Source organism: Urocitellus parryii, chromosome 4 (genome assembly GCF_045843805.1).
Source record: "Urocitellus parryii isolate mUroPar1 chromosome 4, mUroPar1.hap1, whole genome shotgun sequence".
In the NCBI taxonomy this organism is placed as follows: Eukaryota; Metazoa; Chordata; class Mammalia; order Rodentia; family Sciuridae; genus Urocitellus; species Urocitellus parryii.
Window position 1 is genome coordinate 33,787,709 of NC_135534.1, and position 22,707 is coordinate 33,810,415.

Sequence of the window (22,707 nt, forward strand, 5' to 3'; positions counted from 1 at the left end):
TGACTCATAGTAGAGCAGGGAGGGAGAGCATGAGAGGAATAGATGAATTCTACACAGGGAGAAGGGGTGGGAGAAAAAGGAGGGGACAGGGGATTAGCAAGGATGGTGGAATGTGATGGACATCAGTATCCAAAGTACATGTATGCAGACACAAATTTGGTGTCAACATACTTTATATACAGAGATATGAAAAATTGTGGTATATATGTGTAATCAGAATTATAATGCAAAAAAGAATTGTAATGCATTCTGCTGTCATATATAAATAAAAAATTGAAAAAAGAATATATAAAAATAAAAATCTCTCTTCACATTTTCATGTGCATTTCTATCAGTTCTGAGTTTTGTATTAATGTATCATTGACTATATTCTTTTCATAAAGTTTAATGTAGTATTATACATCCATGGCTATATGACTTCTGAATTTTTAGTTTTGACTAGAAGCTTTCTTTAACTCCTTTCTCTTCATTGTGAATTTTCTATTTACAACTTTTAAACATTCTATGGTTTTCTGCTTATCCATTTAAGAGATTTGTATTTTTGAAATAAAATATACTCTTACTTGGCTTGATTTCAGTTATTGGTTTTGCCTCACAAAAGTTATCTGAGTTATTACTGTTTTATGCATCAATGTATTAATTCATCAACTATCAACTGTACATCTGTGTCCTAAATTGAAGAAAGCAAAACCCTTTCCCTCAATGATTTACAATGCTTGAGGGGGAAGAGAATCCCTAGAAAGACAAATAGTTATATAGTGTAATGTGATAAGTGACTTGACAGAAGCATTAATGAAACTAAGTAGGAATAAATGGAGAGCACAACCACACCTGGTCTAGGAAAATATCACAGAAGTCTGAGTGAGGTTCCATTTAAACTGGTAAGGAAATGTGGGAGGAAAAGAAATAGAATTTTAGAATGACTTCTAAAATATTAAGTAATATTTTCATCCTCTTTCCATTGATTTTGTACTAAAAATTCCCCTAGAAAGATAAACTGGTTTTCTCAGAATATAGTTAATTCAATTTAACCTGTATAAAACTTCGCTAATACAAGAAATTACTCGTTATTGTTTGGATAAATACATAAAAATAAACTTGAAATTCAAAGAAACATATAAAAATAAATTCATTCTACCTACTACCAATTATATGCAAACTCAACATTCAAGACTTAAGAGTACCTATAATTAAAAAAATAACAGGTATATTAGCCAACTCAGGTTCTGTGATGGTTTGAATGTGCCCTTTTAAAAAAATTCAGGTGTTACAAATGGGACAGTATTAAGAGGTGGGGCCTATAAGAGGCAATTAGGCCAGAAGGACTCCTCCTTCCTAAAAATGATCTAGGTCCTTATAAAGGAGTCTTCTTGCAGCACTTGGACAGACTGTCCTTCCACCTTCCACCATACAAGAACACAGTATTTCTCCTCCAAAGGAGAGAGCAATATATGCCATCTTGTAAAGAGTAGCCCTTACCAGACAATTGAACTTGCCAATGCCTTGGACTTTGTGGCCTCTAGAACTGTGAGAAAATGTTTCTGTACTTTATAAATGAAATAATCCTAGATATTTTATTACAACAACACAGATTAAGACAGATATAACACCACAGATCAACATAGGTTGCCATAGACTAGGTTATTTAAATAATAGGAATTTATTTTCTCATAGTCCTGGAGCCTGGAAGTGCAAGATCAAGGTGCTAGCTGGGTTGGTGTCTAATGAGTGCCCTCCCTTTGGGTTGCAGACAGCAACCTTCTTGCTATGTGCTCATAGGATGTTTCCTTAGTGCATACTCCAGGTGAGAATGAGAGTTCTAGTGTCCCTCCCTCTTTCATAGGGCCACCAATCCCATCAGAACAGGGCTTCACCCCCACGACTGCTCTAAACCTAACTGCCTCCCAAAGGCCCCATTTCCAAATAACACCTTCCTGGAGTTAGGGCTTCAACACAGAACTGAAAAGGACAAGACCATTCAGTCAGTAGTAGGAGACTAAGCAGTATATTGGAAATGTCTCAGGAAAGCTGAGACATTGTCCCAATTCTGAAGAATGGCAATATCTTTCTAGTGAGGAAACCAAACTGTGCTTAGATAGACTTGTTAACAAACTTTAAATCTAAACAATATCAAATTTTTAAAACATTATACTACAGAATTATTCTCAAAATCAGCTTTATTATCCATTATTTTGTGACTTAGATTATCTGAGTTATAACAATAAAATATCAAAACTGTCTTGATAATATACATGTGAAGTTTTTATGCCTAGTCTTTAATTTAAAAGTTTAAAGTGCATGTTTGAACATTTTCCATAGGTGAAACTCCAATAATTTTAAATTAATTATGGCAAATTTCAAATAACCTTTAGTTTTACTTACTATAAAAAATCTATACATGCTATCAATGGTGCCTTTAGAAATTATGAAATTATATATTATATTCTTACATTTGATAGTAGGACACAGCTATATCCTCTAGTCTTAATTATAGGAAAAGTACAGACAACTATATGGCTTAGCTTTATTGTTTTAGAAATGAACCAGTTAAGTTCATTTTAGTGAAATGAGTACACGCTTTTCATAAATTAAAATAAATCTCACATGGTAAAGCACCCATTTTCAAAATTAATTTAATTACATGTTTAAAGTTTAATTACATTTAATTAAGCATTTAAGTTTAATATGAAATAAATGAATTATCAGTTAACTACTATGAAATGAAATACTGCCTTGATAATTAAAATCTATAAATTTTCCTATTCTGTGCAAAACTGCTAGTTCTCAAAAAAAAAGTTCAGAAAATGTATATTTTAAAGTCTATTGGCATCTATCCTTGCAGCTAATCAAGGCATAATTTTTCTGGCACCAGCTTGGTGGGCTGAACATTTATTGCTTTAGTAAATGGAGGCAGTATGGAACTGGTATTTTAGAAACTAGGCTTTGGGTATTAGCTTAGTCATTTATAGTCTACAATGGTGAGAAAGTTAAGTTAGCATCTCCACTTCAAGTTACCTATAAAATAGAGATAGTATTACTTTTTTCCAAGTGTTGTTGAGAGAATTATATAAAATCAGCCATAGTCAAATACCTGATAGTGTATTTGACCAAAGTTAATTGCTTTCCTTCTTTAGTTGTTGAATGAATGAACAAAAATTCATACTTTCTAACATAAAAAAGTTTTAATCTTAAAATATATGTTTTAAAATACAAAAGTTACACTGTATATTTTGTTGTTTAATTACATTATACTTATTGCACATTTTACTTTTCTTTTTCCCTTTGTGTTGCTGGAGATTGATCCCAGGGCCTCATACATACTAGGTAATTCCTCTACTATTGAGCTACATCCCCAGGCCATGTGTTACATTTATTTACCTAAGCACTCCATGACTGGAGGCAGTATTACTATTACTAACACAGAATTTGAAGTCAGGCAGATTCTCAGCTGGGTTCTATAAGACCTTCAAAGCAGAATTAACACCAATATTCTTCAAATTATTCCAGGAAATAGAAAAGGAGGAAAGCCTTCCAAACTCATTCTATGAAGCTAGTATCACCCTGATACCCAAATCAGACAAAGACACACCAAGGAAAGAAAACTTCAGACCAATATCTCTGATGAACATAGATGAAAAATCCTCAATATAATTCTGGCACATCACATACAAAAATATATTAAGAAGATAGTGCACCGATCAAGTGGAGTTCATCCCAGAGATACAAGGTTGGTTCAACATACAGAAATCAATAAATATAATTCATCACATCAATAGATTTGAAGACAAGAATTATATGATCATCTCAATAGATGCAAAAAAGCATTTGACAAAATATAGCACCCCTTCATGTTTAAAATACTAGAAAAACTAGGGATAGTAGGAACATAACTCAACATTGTAAAAGCTAATATGCTAAAAAAAATTGAGAAAGCATTTCCTCTAAAAACTGGAATGAGACAAGGATGCCTTTTTCACTATTTTTTTTTTTTTTTTTTTGGTGCTGGGGATTGAACCCAGGGCCTGTGCATGTGAGGCAAGCACTATACCAACTAAGCTATATCCCTATCCCCTATTTCACCACTTCTATTCAATATTGTCCTTATAGGCAGAGCAATTAGACAGAAGAATTGTAATCAATCAACAAATATATGAAAAAATGTTTAATATCTCTAGTAATTACAGAAATGAAATAAAAACTACACTTTCATCTCACTCGAGTCAGAATGCCAATCATCAAGAACATAAGCAACAATAAATGTTGGAGAGGATGTGGGGTAAAGGGTACACTCATAAATTGTTGGTGGCACTGCAAATTGGTGCAACCATTATGGAAAGCTGTATGGAGATTCCTTAGAAAACGTGGAATGGAACTACCATCTGACCTAGCTATCCCAGTCCTTGGTTTACACCCAAATGACTTAAAATCAGCATACTACAGTGACACAACCACATCAATTTTAAAACCCCCTAACTCACAATAGTCAAGCTATGGAGCCAACCTAGATGCCTTTCAACAGATGAACGGATAAAGAAAATGTGGTATATATACACAATGGAATAGTACTCAGCCTTCAAGAAGAATGAAATTATGGCATTTGCTGGTAAATGGATGGAGCTGGAGAATATCACGTTAAGTGAAATAGGTCAATCCCAAAAAACCAAAGGCTGAATGTTCTCTTTGATATGTGAATGCTAATTCCCAAGGTGAGGGGAAGCTCGGGAAGAATAGAGATACTTTGAATTAGAGAGAGGGAGTGAATGGTGGATGGGGGATAGGTGTAGGAAGGATAGGAGAATGAATCAGATGTACCCTATGTGCATATATGATTATATGACCAGTGTGATTCTACATCTTTTATAACCAGAAAAATGAGAAGTTATATTCCATTTATGTATGATGTGTCAAAACTCGTTCTACTGTCATGTATAACTAATTAGAACAACAAAACCAAAAAGAACTGAATTAAGAATATAATGTACAGGCAATCACAAAAATTCAACCTAAAAGGAGAACTATCTTTAGCATTCATGAAAAGCTCCCAAGATCAAACTGATTTCTGAGGAACAAAGCACTGACAAATTCTAATTAAAGAAAAAAAATGTTTCCCTCCAATTTAAATTAAGTACATTATTGAAGCACATTCTGGTTTTACAGTCAAAGAAGGTTTATTTATAGACATTCTCTTTTGAATTACACAATTATGAGTTCCACCAGTTACAAGAAATGGTAGATCTTTCTGCAATCTTTTTCCAAAGTACTGTTTGTTTTCAATAATAATTCTTTCTTATGATATCACTCCTTCTTCAAAGAGAGACTTTAGAGAATTTTACATAATAAAATAAGTTTTGGTTGCTTGTTTAAAAAAAATTTGGAGTCAGGGAGAATTAACTTTGAATCTGAGTTCTACCATTTGCCATTTGAGAAATTATGGACAAGTTATTTTGACCTATTTCCCAAGTCTGCAGGTATATGCATGTTTGGTTCAGTCTGTGGCAAAAGTTGGGACCTAGTAAGAGCAATATAGTCATTCCAACTTAACAAAAAATTACTGATACAGGTAGAGGAGGTGTGTTTCCCCTTTTCCTCACCTACAATTTTTCCATGAGGATACTGATTTTCAGTGAATTCATGGGATGTGCTCAAGGCTAACAGTAGAACGAACTCAGAATCAGAATACATCCCTCCTCCCCAATCCTTTCTCAGGTACTTTTTCCTCCATAACACAAAAAGTTAAAAGTGAAAGGAATCAAAATCTTATGAAGTAATAAAGCAAAAAGAAAGGGATAGATCTGACAGATTAGTCCTATTTCTATCACTTAATAATTAAGCCTCAGATAAATCACTTCTGAGATTTTCAATATTTTCTGGAAAACAGGAATACATGCTTTTATAGGGTTAATACAAGGGCTATGCAAGATAATAGAAGTATGTAGTAGTGTGCCTGACACATTGTAATCATTCATTGATGTTAGCTATTAATACTAAAACAACATTAAAGTCTCATGTTTGCTAAGTCTTTAGCCTATACTAATTATCTAACCCCATTAGAAAGTGAAGAACATTTTTCGAAACAGATTTAATAAGAAGATCAGTCCTCACTAAATTCTCCCAATTCAATTCTAGAAAAAAGAATGATTTTAAAGTCTTTTCAGTTCACAATTTCCTGTCTATTAAATATCTACATTTAATAACTCATTTTGCTTTAAAAGTAATGGTTTTATAATGCTGAAGAAAATAGAGGCTACAATCTATTCACAGTTTAGTAAGAACTGAAATTAAATATTCTTAAGAATTTATAAATTATTCAATATCAAGTCCTGTTATTTTCAGAGTTCTGCTTTAATAAATTCTTAGCAGTATAAGCAGGCTATGTTGTTTTAATATTTAAAAATCTTCATTGTAATATTCAAACTCTAAATTCTCTTGTTACCTAAAATCATACAGGTTATTTTATTTACAGCACAACTAGAAAGTCTTAATAAATAAGTAATGGAAAATATATACTTGTTTTCCTTTTGAGAGATACTTCAAAACATTGAACAAGCAGCATTATTTCATAACATTTCCCCTGGTATTATTATCCTTAAATATTTATTTGGGTTAAAATAGCCTGATTTAGAACTGTTTCACATTTTATTGAAAATAAAACCACTGAGGATTGTGACCAGGCTGGCAACCAGAGTTTTCTAGTTGCAAATTAAAGTAATAGTTTGTGTAACAGCTATGTGACCAGGAAAAAAAAGAAGGAAGGAAGGAAGGAAGGAAGGAAGGAAGGAAGGAAGGAAGGAAGGAAGGAAGGAAGAAAGGAAAGAAAGAAGGAAGGAAAGAAACAACGTACAATGAAATCCTGTGAAACATATGTATAATTAAGGTTACATATTATGCAGAAAGCCAGTATTTACTATTATACCTTTAGATATGCATTACTTCAGAAAGTATGGTAGAAAAAAGCATTCTATTAATTTTTGAAATTGAAATTTGCTATTACATGGATCATTAACTTACCAGGGTTCTACTTTAAGATTTGAAGACATTTTTTGTGGAAGGAAAAATCCATGACAATTTGAAGCCTCCAGTAGTTCTTGTGGCATCCTTTTTGATACATCATAATAGTGACCAAATCTTGAAGATGATACTGGTCCAGTCTGCCAAAAAAACCCCATGGTTGCTCAAAAATTATTTTTAAACTACAACTTCTTTGTCTTATATCCTGCAAAACAATGCTACACTTATGCATTTTAATGCTAATAGGACTTTATGTATTTTAATGCTAATAAGGAAGAGCTAATATACATATACTTATTAAGTTTCAAAGAAGGGTACAATCACTTTTATTATTTAAACTATGTATAGCTAGGAATTAAGCTTTTCATCACTCATATTTCTTCACAGTTAGTAGCTCCTAAATTTAGTAAGAATTTAAACACCTCTTTTTTTCTGTACTGTATACTTTTCTAAGTTAAAAACTTTAATACACATAATTCTTATGTTTAAGATTTTAGGTTTTAATGACAAATTAAAAATATGCAGCTGTTAAAGCTTTAATGACAAATTAAATATGAAGTTGCTAAAAAAACTAAATGCAAATTTAAGCCAAGTTAATTCATTGGTGAAACTCAAAAAGAAGCCAGGTATTTAAACATTAAAGTGAGTATCATTTTAAAACTAAATGTTCATAATAAATGAGCATATTCAACATTTCCTAGGAATTTAAAATTAAGCTTATACCATAAAATGTACAGTAATCCAGAAAGGAACAAGGTGCATGATCAAGTAGAAATATGTATATAAACTATATTAGATCAATCAGAACTTTGCATAATCATTAGTTCAATAATTTGTTTTGTGTTCTCTATTAATGACTTCTCCATCAAATTATCTTTCTCCTAAAAAATTCTAGTAACTCTTGAAACTGAATTTATTTACACAGGTTAGTAAAAGTCTCATAACAAAAATATTGCTTTGCATGGGCTGTTTTCCACCTCTCTCTCTCCCTCTCTCCACTCTCTCCCCCTCTCTTACTCCAAGCTCAAATGTTAAGAAATTCCACCTGGCAATAGCTTATAGCAATAGCTCTGATATAATTTTATATAATTTCCATTGATATAATCTTATATAATTTCCATTGTCTTTAATGCTACAAAACAGGACAATTTTAAAACATCCAACAAAACTAGATAATTTCTACAGAAATAAAAGAACTACACATAGTAGTTTCATATGTTACTAAGTGACAATTTTTAAATTTAGATAACAAATTTGCTTGCCACTACACATTTGCATCTAAGATTTCAAAGATTCATATTCTTAAGTGCTTATAAACATCAAATTATAAAGTAACATTTAATAAAACATTTCAAATTTAATGGAAGCATTTTTTTTCATATTTAGTCTGTGGATTTGACATTTACTTCCTCAATAAAATGACTGTTTATCCCTACAAAAAGTGCTACTTATTTTCATTAATGAAAGAAGTCTGCAGTTGGCTTCAATCTGGTCTTTTCAATGTTAAAATATATATAGAATTGTGGCTTCCAAAACATGATTTGTTCATTTGCTGTGAAAGTATTGACAAATAAATCATGACATTAAAATGTTTCTTAAAAACAGGGGATAAAGTTTTTAAATGTAAAGTTATTAGTTTAAAGCAAGGTCTTAGCATTAGTCTTAAACAAGGTTTGTTCTCTGGCCTATAATCTATTCTTTATCCGGATTATAGTTCAGAATGTTTTTACTGCAATCTCTGCTAGAGCTCATCTTTTTATTGTGTAAGTCCAAGCCCCCTTAATGTTTGATAGAAAGGCCTTGACTAACTGAACTTTGATCTGATGTCTTCATTGAGAAAAACACCAGGTTGCTCATTTCAGATGCAAATCCCCCTAAGGCCCAATAGAATTTAGTAAAGACAGCAAAAAAGAAGAAACCAGAAGTTTCCAGGATCCTCTTTGAGAATCCTGGGGCACACTGGTGTCCTTAATCCATGCACCAGCATGGATTAAGGTAGGTGATAACCTTTCCTGATTCAAAAGAATAAGCAGAGTGCCTACAAACTGGGTGGAGACTAGGATTTGGCTATAATAAAACACCATGCAATAAAAGCCTGGTCTATGTGAGAAGCCTCTGAAAAGGCCTCAATGTACCACATTCCCAGGCCTAGTAGGGAAGCTTGCAAAAGCCTACCTGAATCAAATAAGCATGAATAATCTATTTTAGCAGACTGACCATGGGGAGAGAGAAAGAAAGAGACTTTCTACTTCTTTTAAGTTTGAGTTAATAAATTTATTAGTGGACTGAAAGTTCTTGAAGTCCTATGCACTCAGAGAAATATGCTAAATTGCCAAGAAGAAAAGTATGCTTTTTAAGTTGCCATTTCTACTAATGTTTCTAATTACAATATTAATGTGATAGAAATCTCAGATTTGGGATGAATTAAGGCAGAAAATTGATTTCATGCTGTGACAGTTTAAATACAGAACACAAATAATTCATTAAAATGTAAAAATAAAAATGGAAGCTTTCTTCCTTATAATTATTAAATTATTTAGAAATTAAGATTAGATAGGACAGTTAAAATATTAACAAGGTAGACACAAAAATTTTATTACTCATTAAAGACTTTAGTCTTTAAAAAAAGAAAACAAATATATTCATTATAGAAAAAAATTTGCAAATTTTTTCTACTCAAGACACAGTATTAAAATATAATCAGATTTCTAAAACACAAATCTTTCCAGGCTTAGAAACTGTAAAAGGGGTGGGGAGGAAGGAAAGAAAGATTTAAATATTTATTAGAAAAAAAAAGATTAGCTAAATGCTGTGACTATGTTAAATTCAACTGTCATCAACTTCATAACAAAATATGCATGTAAAAAAGCCCAAATTAAAGTTGATAAGCAGTTTATTATGTTTGAGAACATATTGCTGTAGTTTTACATTATAACTTTTATTTCACATTCATAAACTACTTTTAACTTTGTTATCTGTGGAAGAAAATAAAATGGAATAGTAAATAAAAATTTACTATGCTAAAAGAAAATGACCTGTGATGGGGTGCAAAACAAACAAACAAACAAAAAACCTAGCAATAAAATAAGACCATATCCAACCTCCAGTATATTAGAAATAAACAAAACTTTTGGAAAAGAGCTGAGTCACAAATAATCTAAACAAGATATTTTCTTACCATTTTTCTCATTCCTTTGTTATCAGTATAAGATACAACAAGAATCTAAACAGTTACTGCAGCACTTTGAGCCTCAGTTCAATCACAGAACTGGAACTAATAATTTCATTAGGCTGTTGTGAGAATCTAATGCAATACTGACTATGAATATTTTGTAAATTGTAAAGCACTGTGCAAATGTTGTTAATTATTATTATTGTGTCATGATTCACTAAAGATCTACCACTTTTGTTGTTATACTTTTGTAGTTACAGTGCCTTATTGAGAAAATGAAATTTGTCAGTCATCCACAGTTGTATGCATCTATCACAAGGATTGTTGACTGAACCACTAAAATAGAAACCAAAGTATAAAAAGAATTTAACATAATAAGGACATAATAATACACTGCTATGAATTGCTGGAGGCATAGTAGGCCATGGTAGTAGAGCTTTACAATACTGAAGAAATTAAATCTCAGAATATATTGTAGGCTAATAATTTGTGAAATGAGGAGGGAACAGAATTGATGATTAGACAGGGAAGAAGAGGACACCTTGGATAGAGACTCAAAATCACATAGTGAGGTTGCTTTGAAAAACTTATATGTTTTTTGAAATTGATAAGGCAGTGATTTATATTACTAAGCTATTGTTACTGATTTAAGTGTGTATATCCTTACCCTTTCCTGCATTCCCTAAATGGCATTGTTGTTACACTATGAAGACTTGTTGACAACATATATTGGCTCTATCTGCTAATCTACATACCTGGTTTTGGACTAAGCCATAGTAAAACATTTTGTCCAAAGAAAATAATACAAAAGCTGGGTTTTCTGTTTTGTTTGTTTAAACTGGGAATGGCAAAGTAAGGCCTAGATTTAGAAAGGAGATAATAATGAGTGATGAAGGAAGTCTTGATAAATCATCATATATAAAATTACTGTGGGGCAGGGGATATAGTATATTTGTAAGAGCACTTGCCTATTGCCCTGGGTTCAATCCCCAGCAATGCAAAATATAAAATACCATGACAGACAAATATACAATGTTGGTGACATTTCAAAGTCAGAACATGATTGTTTTCTAAAAATTGACAGAACTTACTTGTAAATACTTAAGTTTGACCATTGACTGTCAAGTCAAAATAAATTCATACTTATAGTATTAACTGATGCAATTAAACTCAGTTTAACATTTAACTTACATAATATATAATTCATTCATTCATGTATCCAACAAATAACTATTGAACATGAACTACATTTCAGTAAAATAAAAGAGTCAAAGTCTCTTTCTCCCACCGAACTCACATTCTAGAATATAGATAAGTATTAAAATAAATATATCATCTGCTAAATTTAATGTTGGTAAGTAAAATAAAGCAGTGAAGGCAATGAAATAGAGAGAGTAGCTTTTTTTTATATCAGCTGACAAAGGAAGTCATGATAAAGTAATATTTTAGAAATCACCTGGAGAAAATGAAAGAATAACCTGCAGAAAATGTTGTAAGAAGAGCACAATTTTCAAAACACTAAAACTTTAAATTTTGAAAACTGATTACTGAATTTATTTGTTAATATTCAACCTTGAGGAAATTTATATTAATAGAAAATCAAGGCAATGGCAGATATACCACTCTCTAAAAGGAAGAATGTAATCAGCACTACTTATATGTAAAAGGGGACAGAAATATTATCCCAAGTGAAAGGGGAAGGAGTATTTTTCAAAATTACAATTTATAAAGAGACAATGAACTTATAAACAAACCAAGCACTGTTTTTCCAATTCTAAATAGATTTCATAATAAGCCAAAAAAAGAGAGAGCTTAAAAGTTTTAGTTGCTTGCATTTTTGCTGTTTTACTTGAAGAATGTCAAAGACCAATGGAAAGACCAACATCTGAGCTATAAGTAAAAATAAAGAAAATGGAAGAAACAAGTGAAGTATATAATTTAAAATTTAGCTTTACAAAAAGCTACATTTACCTCAAAGTTTTTGTTCATTATTAACTCTTTTACAACACAATCAGTAGAAAAATTAGAATACAGTTACTATTTACAAAAAAGAGTCACTGTTAAGCCCAGTTACTAAATAAAACTTCCAGATTAAAGACATGCAGTTCTTTGCCATTAGGGTTCTCAAGTGCTAGTTCTAAATTTCCTATCTGTTTTTATCTCCATTACTTAACTCACACTTTCCAAAGCAGACTAAGTATATTTATCCTGGCCTTTTATACTCAGTTCTCAATCACACCCAAGTATGTCTGTAACAATATCTAATTATACAGACCTTTCTTTTATTTTTTTAATATAAGTATATAGCATTCTACAGTTCAACTATACATAGTTGCTTACTGATAGAGAAGTTATTTCCAATCTTTTGCTATTAAGATATATTGCATGAAAAGCTCACAATCTTTCATTTTATAACTAAGTAAACAAATTCATGATGTAAATTTCTACAAGAATCAAAGGATATATGTTTTTATAATTTTTAAGGATACTACCAAAAGTACCCTCCACAGAAGCTGTACCCATGTACATTTCCACTAGCAAAGATGAGAGTACTGGTTTTCCCTGACTTTTGCTAAAACAATGAAAAACTTTTAGATCACCATTTATCTGTAAAGAGAAAAAAATACCAGGTCAGTGTAGTTTTAATTTAGTTTCTTCTACTACAAGTGCAATTGGACATCTGATCCTGTAGGTTTAAGAGCCACCTAAATTTCCTTTTTATATTTTTTGCCCATTAACAAAAAAGAGGATTATAGAATTTTCCTTATTTTAGAAGTTCTTTATCTATAAAGAAAATTGGTTCATATTTTACACTGTGAACTGCAAATATTTTGTCCAGATTTTAGTGTGATCACAGTCATGTAAGTAACAGTTTTAAAATACTATTCTTTAAATATTTTCCACACATAAAATTTGCCATTGCTTAATATGTACATATTACAACATGTTTTATTCCTGCCACACAGTTCATGATTGATATTTGCTGACTGAATGAATAAATACATTTATTATTCACTAAATATTTATTCATTATCTGGGCATTAACATAGGTACCAGAGATACAGAAGAAAATTCAAAAAGCTTATTGCTCTCACAAGAACTTGTAGTCTGGCAGAGGAGAATTATACCAATCATTAACTAGAAAATGATGTGAAAGTACTTTAAAATATATGAAGTGCTTTGGAAAATGAAATGAGAATGTAGGTAATTATGAAAGAAAAAAAATACCTGAAGTAGTATTGTTTACACTGGGTGGAGGAGGAGGAATTGGTGAATAAGAAAGTATAAAGCATTGCCAGTAGAAATACAAGTGATGCAGAAGGAACAATTCTCATAGTATGGGTGAATAAACACAGGGTGAGGAACCTAAAAAGGTAGGTTCAGATTATGCTCTGTAGATTATATAATCCTATAAGTATATATTTTATATTGCAAGCTTATAATAGCAAATAGGTTTCATCTTACACACTAACTTTCTATTAGCCAGTAGAGACCACTCAAAACATTCTGCACAGAAGAATTCTAAGGCCATTAAAAAAAAAAAGAAAGAAAAAAAGGAATTCTAAGGCCCTGTCTGATTTTGGCAGTCATAATAACGACTGACAAGACTGACAATCTGCCATACATTTAAAAGGGGACAATAGACACAGAAAACCAAATGAGGCATTTTAAGTTAAAGGGTACTTAGAACGTATTCCTAGGCCAGGTGTGGTGGCACACACCAGTAATCCTAGCAGCTCAGGAGGCTGAGGCAGGAGGATTATGAGTTTAAACACAGCCTCATCAATTTAGCAAGACCTTGTCTTTAAATAAAAGTATAAAAGGGCTAGAGATGAGGCTTAATGGTTAACTCTGTATTCAATTCCTATACCCCCAAACAACAAACAAACGAAATAAAAAACATATTCTGGTTCTTGGGAAAGATAATGTCAAGGTGAAAGACTGGAAAGGGGTGGACTATGAGAACAAAGTTTTATCCAGATTAGAATTTTCCTCTCCTTCCTATCAATATGATAAAATGATAAAGTCTGATAGACATTAAAGCGTTTTAAAAAGTGTATGAAGTGAACAATCTACTTAATGAGGAAGTTAAAAAATGAACAGAGAATTCATCAAGAGCAGAGTTTATAAACTTCAGTAGACAGATTTATTGACATTTGTTTGACTTCTCAGAATATTTCCTTTCATTTCCTATCTCTTTATTCTATTCTAGATAGGTCAGGTTACCAGGAGTTTGAAAATGTTAATAGTTAAAAATGTATAGGAATAAAAATAATACTTGAAAGGAACCACTACTTACATTGAATATCGGCAGGTAATCATAATAGATACAAATAGCTCACTTACTTTAGTTTGTAATCTTAAAAGATTCTATGTGGAGATTATGGATGAAATGAAATCATCTATTTTGATAAAACAAAATCTGCCCAAATTTTATTTGCAAAGAAATATATCATATGATCAAATGTACTACAAAAGTCTAGCTATTTAAATAAATAAACAAATAAATATAACCTGTATTGCATTTAAAGAAAAAGAGGAGTAACAAGAGATTCTATTAAATGAAAACAAATATATTTGCAAATTTTAGAAATAGTTTTTATGTTGACTTACCTTCATCTTGGGTAACAACTGGTATCGCCAAGCTATTTTCATCTTAGTATTAGTTTCTGGTGTTTGATGATCACAAACTTCTTCATCAAATTCTTTTTTATAATTATCATCGAGTAATGGTGCAGGGAGTTCCTAAAAAAGCAGAATGACACATTATTGAACTTATGTGGTAAATATGACAATTTTTTGAAGTAGAATGTTAACAATACTAGAACATTCCAACTTATTAAAAAAACAAATAACTTAGAATTGATTTAAGCATTAAATCACATAATATAAATATTTCTAAAACTGAGAAAGTATAATATCAAATGTGAAGTTTAGTGCTTTAATGATGAAATAGAACTTAAAAATATTTGAAATTTTACTCACAAAAAGCAAATGCTATTCCAACAAGAGGCTATGCAGATTTCTAAAAAATTTTTACACTTAAAGTCTGGAACTAGCACTTACATATCACATGTAATTACTGTTATGTTTTCCACAAGGTAAAAATAAAGTATGCGCACAATCTGTTTACTAATTCAAGAATTCAAAAAACTCATTGACTGAAATAATGGGTGAAGTAACAACTAAGAATAAAGACATTTATTTTACACACATCAAATGTTAGTTTTGCACCTGCAAGCTTATGTCTCTTAACAATGAATACAGAATTTAAAATCTCTGATTCAGTGAAGAGACACTGAATTCCAATTTATCAATTTTAGAAGGTGACCATTAAGTGACTAAAACAAAGAAATGAACAGAATTTTCTTGGAGAAAGAAAACACATATAATTGTTTGCTTTTATTTTTTTAATTAGCAGAATCATAAAATAATGTGGGCTTTGCGTTAGTAAATACAATTTTATATGTTAGTCTAAATTGCAATTTTTATTTTTCAAGGCCATATTACTTAGATTTAGTTTCAAATCAACAAATCAGCTGAAAAATAAGTTATCACATTCTTTAGTCAATTCCTAAATGACATCAATGTAAATTCACATTATAATTCATGTCACTATTAGAAATTAGTTATTTCATTTAAGCTCCAAAACCTAGCAAAGCACTTGTACCGTAAAAATACAAAGTAACATCTTTTTCCAATGAAAGTATTATGTAGTATAGTATTCTGCTTATACATTTGAAATCTGCAACCAGAATATCTGGGTTCACAACTTGACTTTTCACTAGTAGCTGTGTCTGGGATAACTCTGACCATCTACCAGACCTCTCTATGATTCCATTCATATGGGAAAAATTGTATTCAGTTCAGTAGTTGTTACCAGGAATAAATGAGTTAAAAATGTAAAATTCAGAGAATGGTGCTTGCTACATAGTAAATATCCAATAAATGTTATACTATGCTTAATGATTACTTAGAAGTGTACATTTATGTATTAACAGAATTAGGTAACATTTAAACTATTTGTATTAACATCTTTTTCAATTCCAGGGTCACTTAATAATAATTATGACAAATGTTACCCACATTGAAAATTAATTTTTTCTGTAGAGATGGAATAAACATTTTAAAATTTATATTGCATTGTTTCTTATCGTTCAAAAGATGCAAATTTATAGAGAAATGTTCTTACATTAATGGGCATAGATATCAATGAAATTAAAAAAAGAACTTTTATTAACACAGCTAAAACATCTAAATAAGATTAAATTATAAAATAGACAAGCAAAAAATAAAAAAGACAAATATTTTCTCATTTATTTTATTAAATATATATCTACTCCTGTAGTAGGCATTTCACAATTTAAAAAAATTTTTAAGTGGGGCTGGTGTTGTGGCTCAGTGGTAGAGCGCTTGCCTAGCTCACGTGAGGCACTGGGTTTGATCCTCAGCACCGCATAAAAATGAAGTAAAAGAATTGTGTCCACCACCTATAGCTAAAAAAATAGATATTAAAAAAAACAACATTTTAAGTATTATGGAAATTACAATAATTTAAATTTTTGCAGTGATAAAATGTTTTTTCATTTTCAAAAGCTAAAAACATTTAAAAGATGCACAAAAAGTATACTCCAACTACTATATGTCATCTAAAGGTTGTTTTCTCATATGCATATTTTTATTGAGATAAAATTCACGTAACAAAAATTCACCATTTTAAAGTGTAAAATTCAGTGTTTTTTAGAATACTCACAATTTTGAAACTATCTTTCTCATCACTCTGAAAAGAAACCTCAAATCCATTAAAATAGACACTTTTACTTCCTATAGTTCCTGGCAAGCACTATTCTACTTCCTATCTAGATGGATTATCTATTTGGACATTACACATAAATGTATTATGAATAATGCTGCTATGAACATTCATGAAAAATATTTTTGTGTGAATATATCTTAATTCTCTTGGATATATACCTAGGAGTGAAAGTGCTGAGTCATAGGGTAACTCTTACATTTACCTTTTTGAATGCCAAAATGTTTTCTACAGTAGTTGTACCATTTGATATTCTAACCAAAAATCTATGGGGATTCCAATTTTTCTATTCCTTACTAACACTTATTTCCCTTTGTGAAAAAATAAGCTATGACAGCTTTCAGGAAGAAAGATGGTGGAGTTAACCTAGGCAGGGACTCATAGATTAAAATCAGTGAAAGCACAGCTGACCAAAGAGACATATGAACCCATAGAAGGCATTTCCTGAGGATAATTCCAAGCAGCCAACAAAGAATCTTGTGCATACAAGATGTTGTAAACTCCACGAAGGGAGTGCATCCCTTAACAGGGAGTCCCTGGTTGCTAAGACAGACAATTTAGGAACTATTTCCTCTGATCCGCTGGAAAGCTAGTAGGAAGGGGTCTTCCAGAACTGTATCAGATGTGTGCTGGTATGTTTTCACTAAGGGAACCTTAGCAGTAAAGCTGAAAAGTGTAGGGCATCTTCTAAAGATCCGAAATTTTGATGAAATCCCAAACCAGGAAAACTCAATAAGAAATATCCCCATCTTAAATAGTATGGGATATAATAAATCATTCTAATGTCAGTTTTAATATTACAGATCTTATTTTTTGTATTGAATCAACAGATCTTCTCTTATTTAATACTGTCATTCTTAACCTAATTGATTATATTTCTTCTAATGTTTTGAAGCATGAATTGGAATAATTCTTTTTTCCTTTCCTAGCTAAGGCTAAGGCTTATACTTGTCCCTTTAGTCTCTCTTTTCCCTCTTGTATTACTTGCTTCTATCTCAGATTCCCCATTTCTTTCTTAGTTTGTACTATTAGGTTCTCTCCTCTATTTCCTCTCACTTTTTGGTCTGTCCATTTTTTCTCTTTTTGCTTTTCAACATCTATATAATTTAACAGTAATCTTACTATCTTTCATAATTAATTTCAGAATCTATTCAAGAACACTACTCCAATTTTTATTTGGATTAGGGGAATTGTGGAGAATATTTTTAATAATAATTTTTCCCCATAAGGTTTATTAGTACATAGCTTTGCTATAAAGTGACTGCTGTTAATAGAGTTTAGTATCTTCTCTCAAAGTGGTATTGGATACTGGGTATAGCAGGGTGAACATATTGGGTAGGAGTATTAACACTTAGATATTCACCCAGCCCGGGGCACTTAAGGGAAAGAAGCTCTGGAAATAGTCCCTGGCATAAAAGTTGAAGAAATAATCATTTCAGCCGATGGGTAGAAATACAAAGAATATGAAAAAGTAAGGGAACAAGTCACTTCAAATAGCCCACAACACTTCACCAACTAATCCCACTGAAACCACAGTGGAGGAAATTTTTTGACAAAAAATTTAGAAAGTTCATAAAGTGATCAATGTACTAAAAAAAGACCTAAGAAACAAACTAAGGGAGAAAATACAAGAAGTGAAAGAACATTTCAATAAAAGAGAAAAAGATTCTCAAAAAGAACAAAACAGAAACCCTATAAACAAAACATTCAATAAATCAAATTAAAAAATTCATTTGAAAACATTTTCAATAAATTAGACCACATGAACAGATTTTCAGGCCTCAAAGGACAAGGTATATAATCTTGAAAACGAAGTTAGCAATAAAGAAAAGATGACAAAAGAACATGAGCAGAATATGCAAAATAATCTGGGATAACATAAAGAGATCAAACCTGAGAATCATTGGCTTAAAGGAAGGCACTGAAATATAAACTAAAAGAATGCATAAACTTTTCAGTAAAATAAGAAAAATTGGGGAATGAGATAGAAATCCAAATACAAGACATATTAATAATCCTAAATAGAAAAGATCTGAAAAGATCCTCTCCAAAATGCATAACAGTTAAAATGACAAACATACAGAACAAGTATAGAATTTTAAGAGTTGCAGGAGAAAAATAGCAAGTACCATTTAGAGATAAGCCAATTAGATTTCTTCTGATCTTTTGGCCTGGACTATAAAATCCAGGAGGGCTGGGAGTAATATCTTCCAAGTCCTGAAGATAACATTTTCCAGGAAAGATTGCTATGTTCAGAAAAGCTATCTTTCAAAATTGAGGATAAAATAAAATCTTTCAAGATGGCATAAACTAAAAGAATTCATGACTATTAAACAATGCTATAGAAAGAAATATTACACACAGAAGAAATAAAAACCAAACATTAAAGCCAGCAAATGGTTGAATCTCTACAGAGATAACAACCAAATCTGAATTAAACATTAAAAACAAATAAAATTGGCACTGAATGTCAGTGGTCTCAACTCACCATCTAAAAGACACAGACTGGCAAAGTGGATTACAAAACAAGACACAGCTATGTGTGTGTGTGTGTGTGTGTGTGTGTGTATAAATATATATATATATATTTTAAAGACTCACCCTATAGGTAAAGACATCCATGGGCTGAAGTTGAAAGGATGGACAAAGGTATACCATGCAAATGGAGACCAAGAGCAAGTAGGAGTAGCTACTCTTATATTTGACAAAATTAATCAAAAAAGGAAGTGACCAAAGAAGGTCACTTAATACTGGTTAAGAGAACTGAATATTCAACAACAAAATATAATGATTGTAAATATTTATCCTCCAAATGTCAATGCACTACTTAAACAAACTATACTATGTATAAAGTCTCCGACCTCAATTTCCATATACCTATCTTACTGGTAGATAAGTTATTCAGATATAAACTAAAAAAAGACTCTTCAGACCTCAAAAATATTATTAATCAAAGGGACCCGGCAGACATCTATTGACTATTCCACACATCAACTGAATTCACTTTCTTCTCAGCTCCGAATGGAACCTTCTCTAAAACAGACCATATTTTAGTACGCACAGCATGTCTTACTAAACAACAACAACAACAACAACAACAACAATAGATAGTTCCTGGTACTTTATCATATCATAATAAAATGAAATTAGAAATAAAAAATACAAAACACAAACCATTATGCATATTAAATAATAAGCTTTTTTTTGTGGTTTTGGGGATTGAATCCAAGACCTTGTGAATGCAAGGCAAGCACTCTACCAACTGAGCGATATCGCCAGCCCCGAATAATCCACATTTGAAAGAAGAATCAGTGATAGAAGAAATTGGGGGAGAAATAAGAAATTCTTAGAAACAAATGAGAACAGAGATACAAATATATCAAAATCTCTGGAATAATATGAAGACAGTACTAAGGGGAAATTTTAAACATTAGATGTCTACCTTAAAACAAACATAGAGATCCCAATTAACTAATGTTATATCTCAACACCCTAGAAAAGCAATTAATTAATTGCTAATTCCAGAACCAGTAGCAGACAGAAAATAATTAAGATCAGAGACAAAATTAATAAAATTGAGAAAAAACAATTGAAAGAATAATTTAATAATAATTTTCCCCATAAGGTTATAGCAGTGGGAACACATTGGGTAGGAGTATCAATACTTAGATATTCATCCAGCCTGGGGCACTTAAGGGAAAGAAGCTCTGGAAATAGTCCCTGGCATAAAAGTTGAAGAGATAATCATTCCAGCAGATGGGTAGAAATACAAAGAATATGAAAAAGTAAGGGAACAAGTCATATACACATATAGATAGAAATATATACATATAGAAAGAAATATACACATATATATCAGATCTTCCCTTATTTAGCAAAGAGTAGGTTCTTTGAAAACATAAACAAGATTGATAAACCCTTAGCCAAAGTAACCAAAAGAAAAAGAAGACTCAAACCAACAAAATTAGAGATGAAAAAGAAGGATTTTTAATATTTCTGAAAACCAGATGGATGTTAGAAACTATTCCAAAAACTTACATTCTAACTAACTGGAAAATCTAGAAGAAATTCACAAATTTCAAGATTTATATGACCTGTCCAAATTGTACCAAGAGGATATGTAAAACCTAACCACACCAATATCAAGCAGTGAGACTGTCTTCCAACAAAGAAAGCCCTGAACCAGCTGGATTCTCAACTGAGTTCTATCAGATTTTAAAAGCAGAAATCATGTCAATTTTCCTTGAATTATTCCATGAAATAGAAATGGAGGAAACTCTCCCAAATTCATTTTATGAAGCCAGTATCACCCTGATATTTAAATCAGATAAAGATATACGAAGGAAATAAAATAATAAATCAACATCTCTGATAAACATACACAAAAATCCTTAATAAAATGTTACCAATCCACATTTTCAAAAACACATCAAGAAGACCATACATTATGACCAAATTGGTTATATCCCGGGGATGCAAGGTTGGTTGGTTCAACATATCCAATCAATTCCAAATCAATAAATGTAATTTCCAACATATATGGAATTAAGACAAAAATCTTGTGGTCATTTCAATAGATGCACAAAAAGCCTTCGACAAAATCCAGCACCCATTCTTGCTAAAAACACTGAAGAAATTAGAGACAGTAGGAATAAGCCTCAATATCATTAAGGCTATATATGACAAACACAAAGCCCACATATACTGAATAGAGAAAACCTGAAAGCATTTCCTCTAAAATTAAGAACATAGGCAAGAATGTGCACTCTCACCACTCCTATGCAATGTATTTCTTGAAACTCTAGCCATAGCAATGAGTCAAGAGAAGGGAACTGAAGGGACACAAATAGGAAAAGAAGTCAAATTACCTGTTTGCTGGTGACATGATTCTATATATACAAGATCCAAAAAACTCCACCAGAAAACTGCTTAGAGATGAAAAATAGCAAGATACAAGATCAGTATGCAAAAATCAATGGCTTTCTTATACTCCAATAATGAATCTTTTGAGAAGGAAAAAAGAGAAACAATTTCATTCACAACTGCCTTAAAAACAAAAACAAAGAAGAGAAAACCAAGGAGGTTAGAAAGCCCCTACAGTAAAAATTACAGAACACTGAAAATGAATACAAACAAGACTTCAAAAGACGGAAAGACCTCCTATGTTCCTGGATAAATATAATGTATATTGACAAAACGACTAAAAGTGATATACAGATTCAATGTGATCTCCATCAAAATACCAATGACAGGCTTTATGAAATTAAAAAAACAATAGTGATAAAATTCATATGGAAGAATTAAAGACCCAAAATAACCAAAGGAAGAAACCATGCTGGAGGCATCACAATATCTGATCTCAATTATACTGCAGAGTAATATTAACAAAGATAGCATTTTACTGACATCAAAATAGACATGAAGGCCAATGGAATAAAATAAAAGACACAGAGAAATTCACAAAAATACAATCATCTGATCACTGACACAGGTGCCAAACATACACATTGGAGAAAAGAGCTGTTTTAAGATATAGTATGGGAAAACTGGAGATCCATTTGTAGCAAAATAAAACTAGATCCCTATTTCACTCTACACAAAAATCAACTCAAAGTAGATCACAGACCTAGGAAGTTGAATATAAACACTTCAACTGCTAAATGAAAACACAATGTCAACATTCCAACATATTGAGGCAGGCACACAGACTTCC

At 31.4% G+C, this 22,707-nt stretch overlaps 1 protein-coding gene across 3 annotated transcripts in view; it reads right to left on the reverse strand.

Moving 5' to 3' along the window:
• Nucleotides 1-22,707, reverse strand: part of Elp4 (elongator acetyltransferase complex subunit 4) — a 231,660-nt gene that overhangs the window by 160,992 nt on the left and 47,961 nt on the right. For all 3 annotated transcript variants that reach the window (XM_026404399.2, XM_077797494.1, XM_077797493.1), the window contains exons 4-5: nt 14,795-14,926; nt 7,009-7,148 (exon numbers count right to left, since the gene is read on the reverse strand). In XM_026404399.2, the coding sequence (XP_026260184.2) occupies nt 7,009-7,148; nt 14,795-14,926 (272 nt within the window). The remainder of the gene's footprint in view (nt 1-7,008; nt 7,149-14,794; nt 14,927-22,707) is intronic.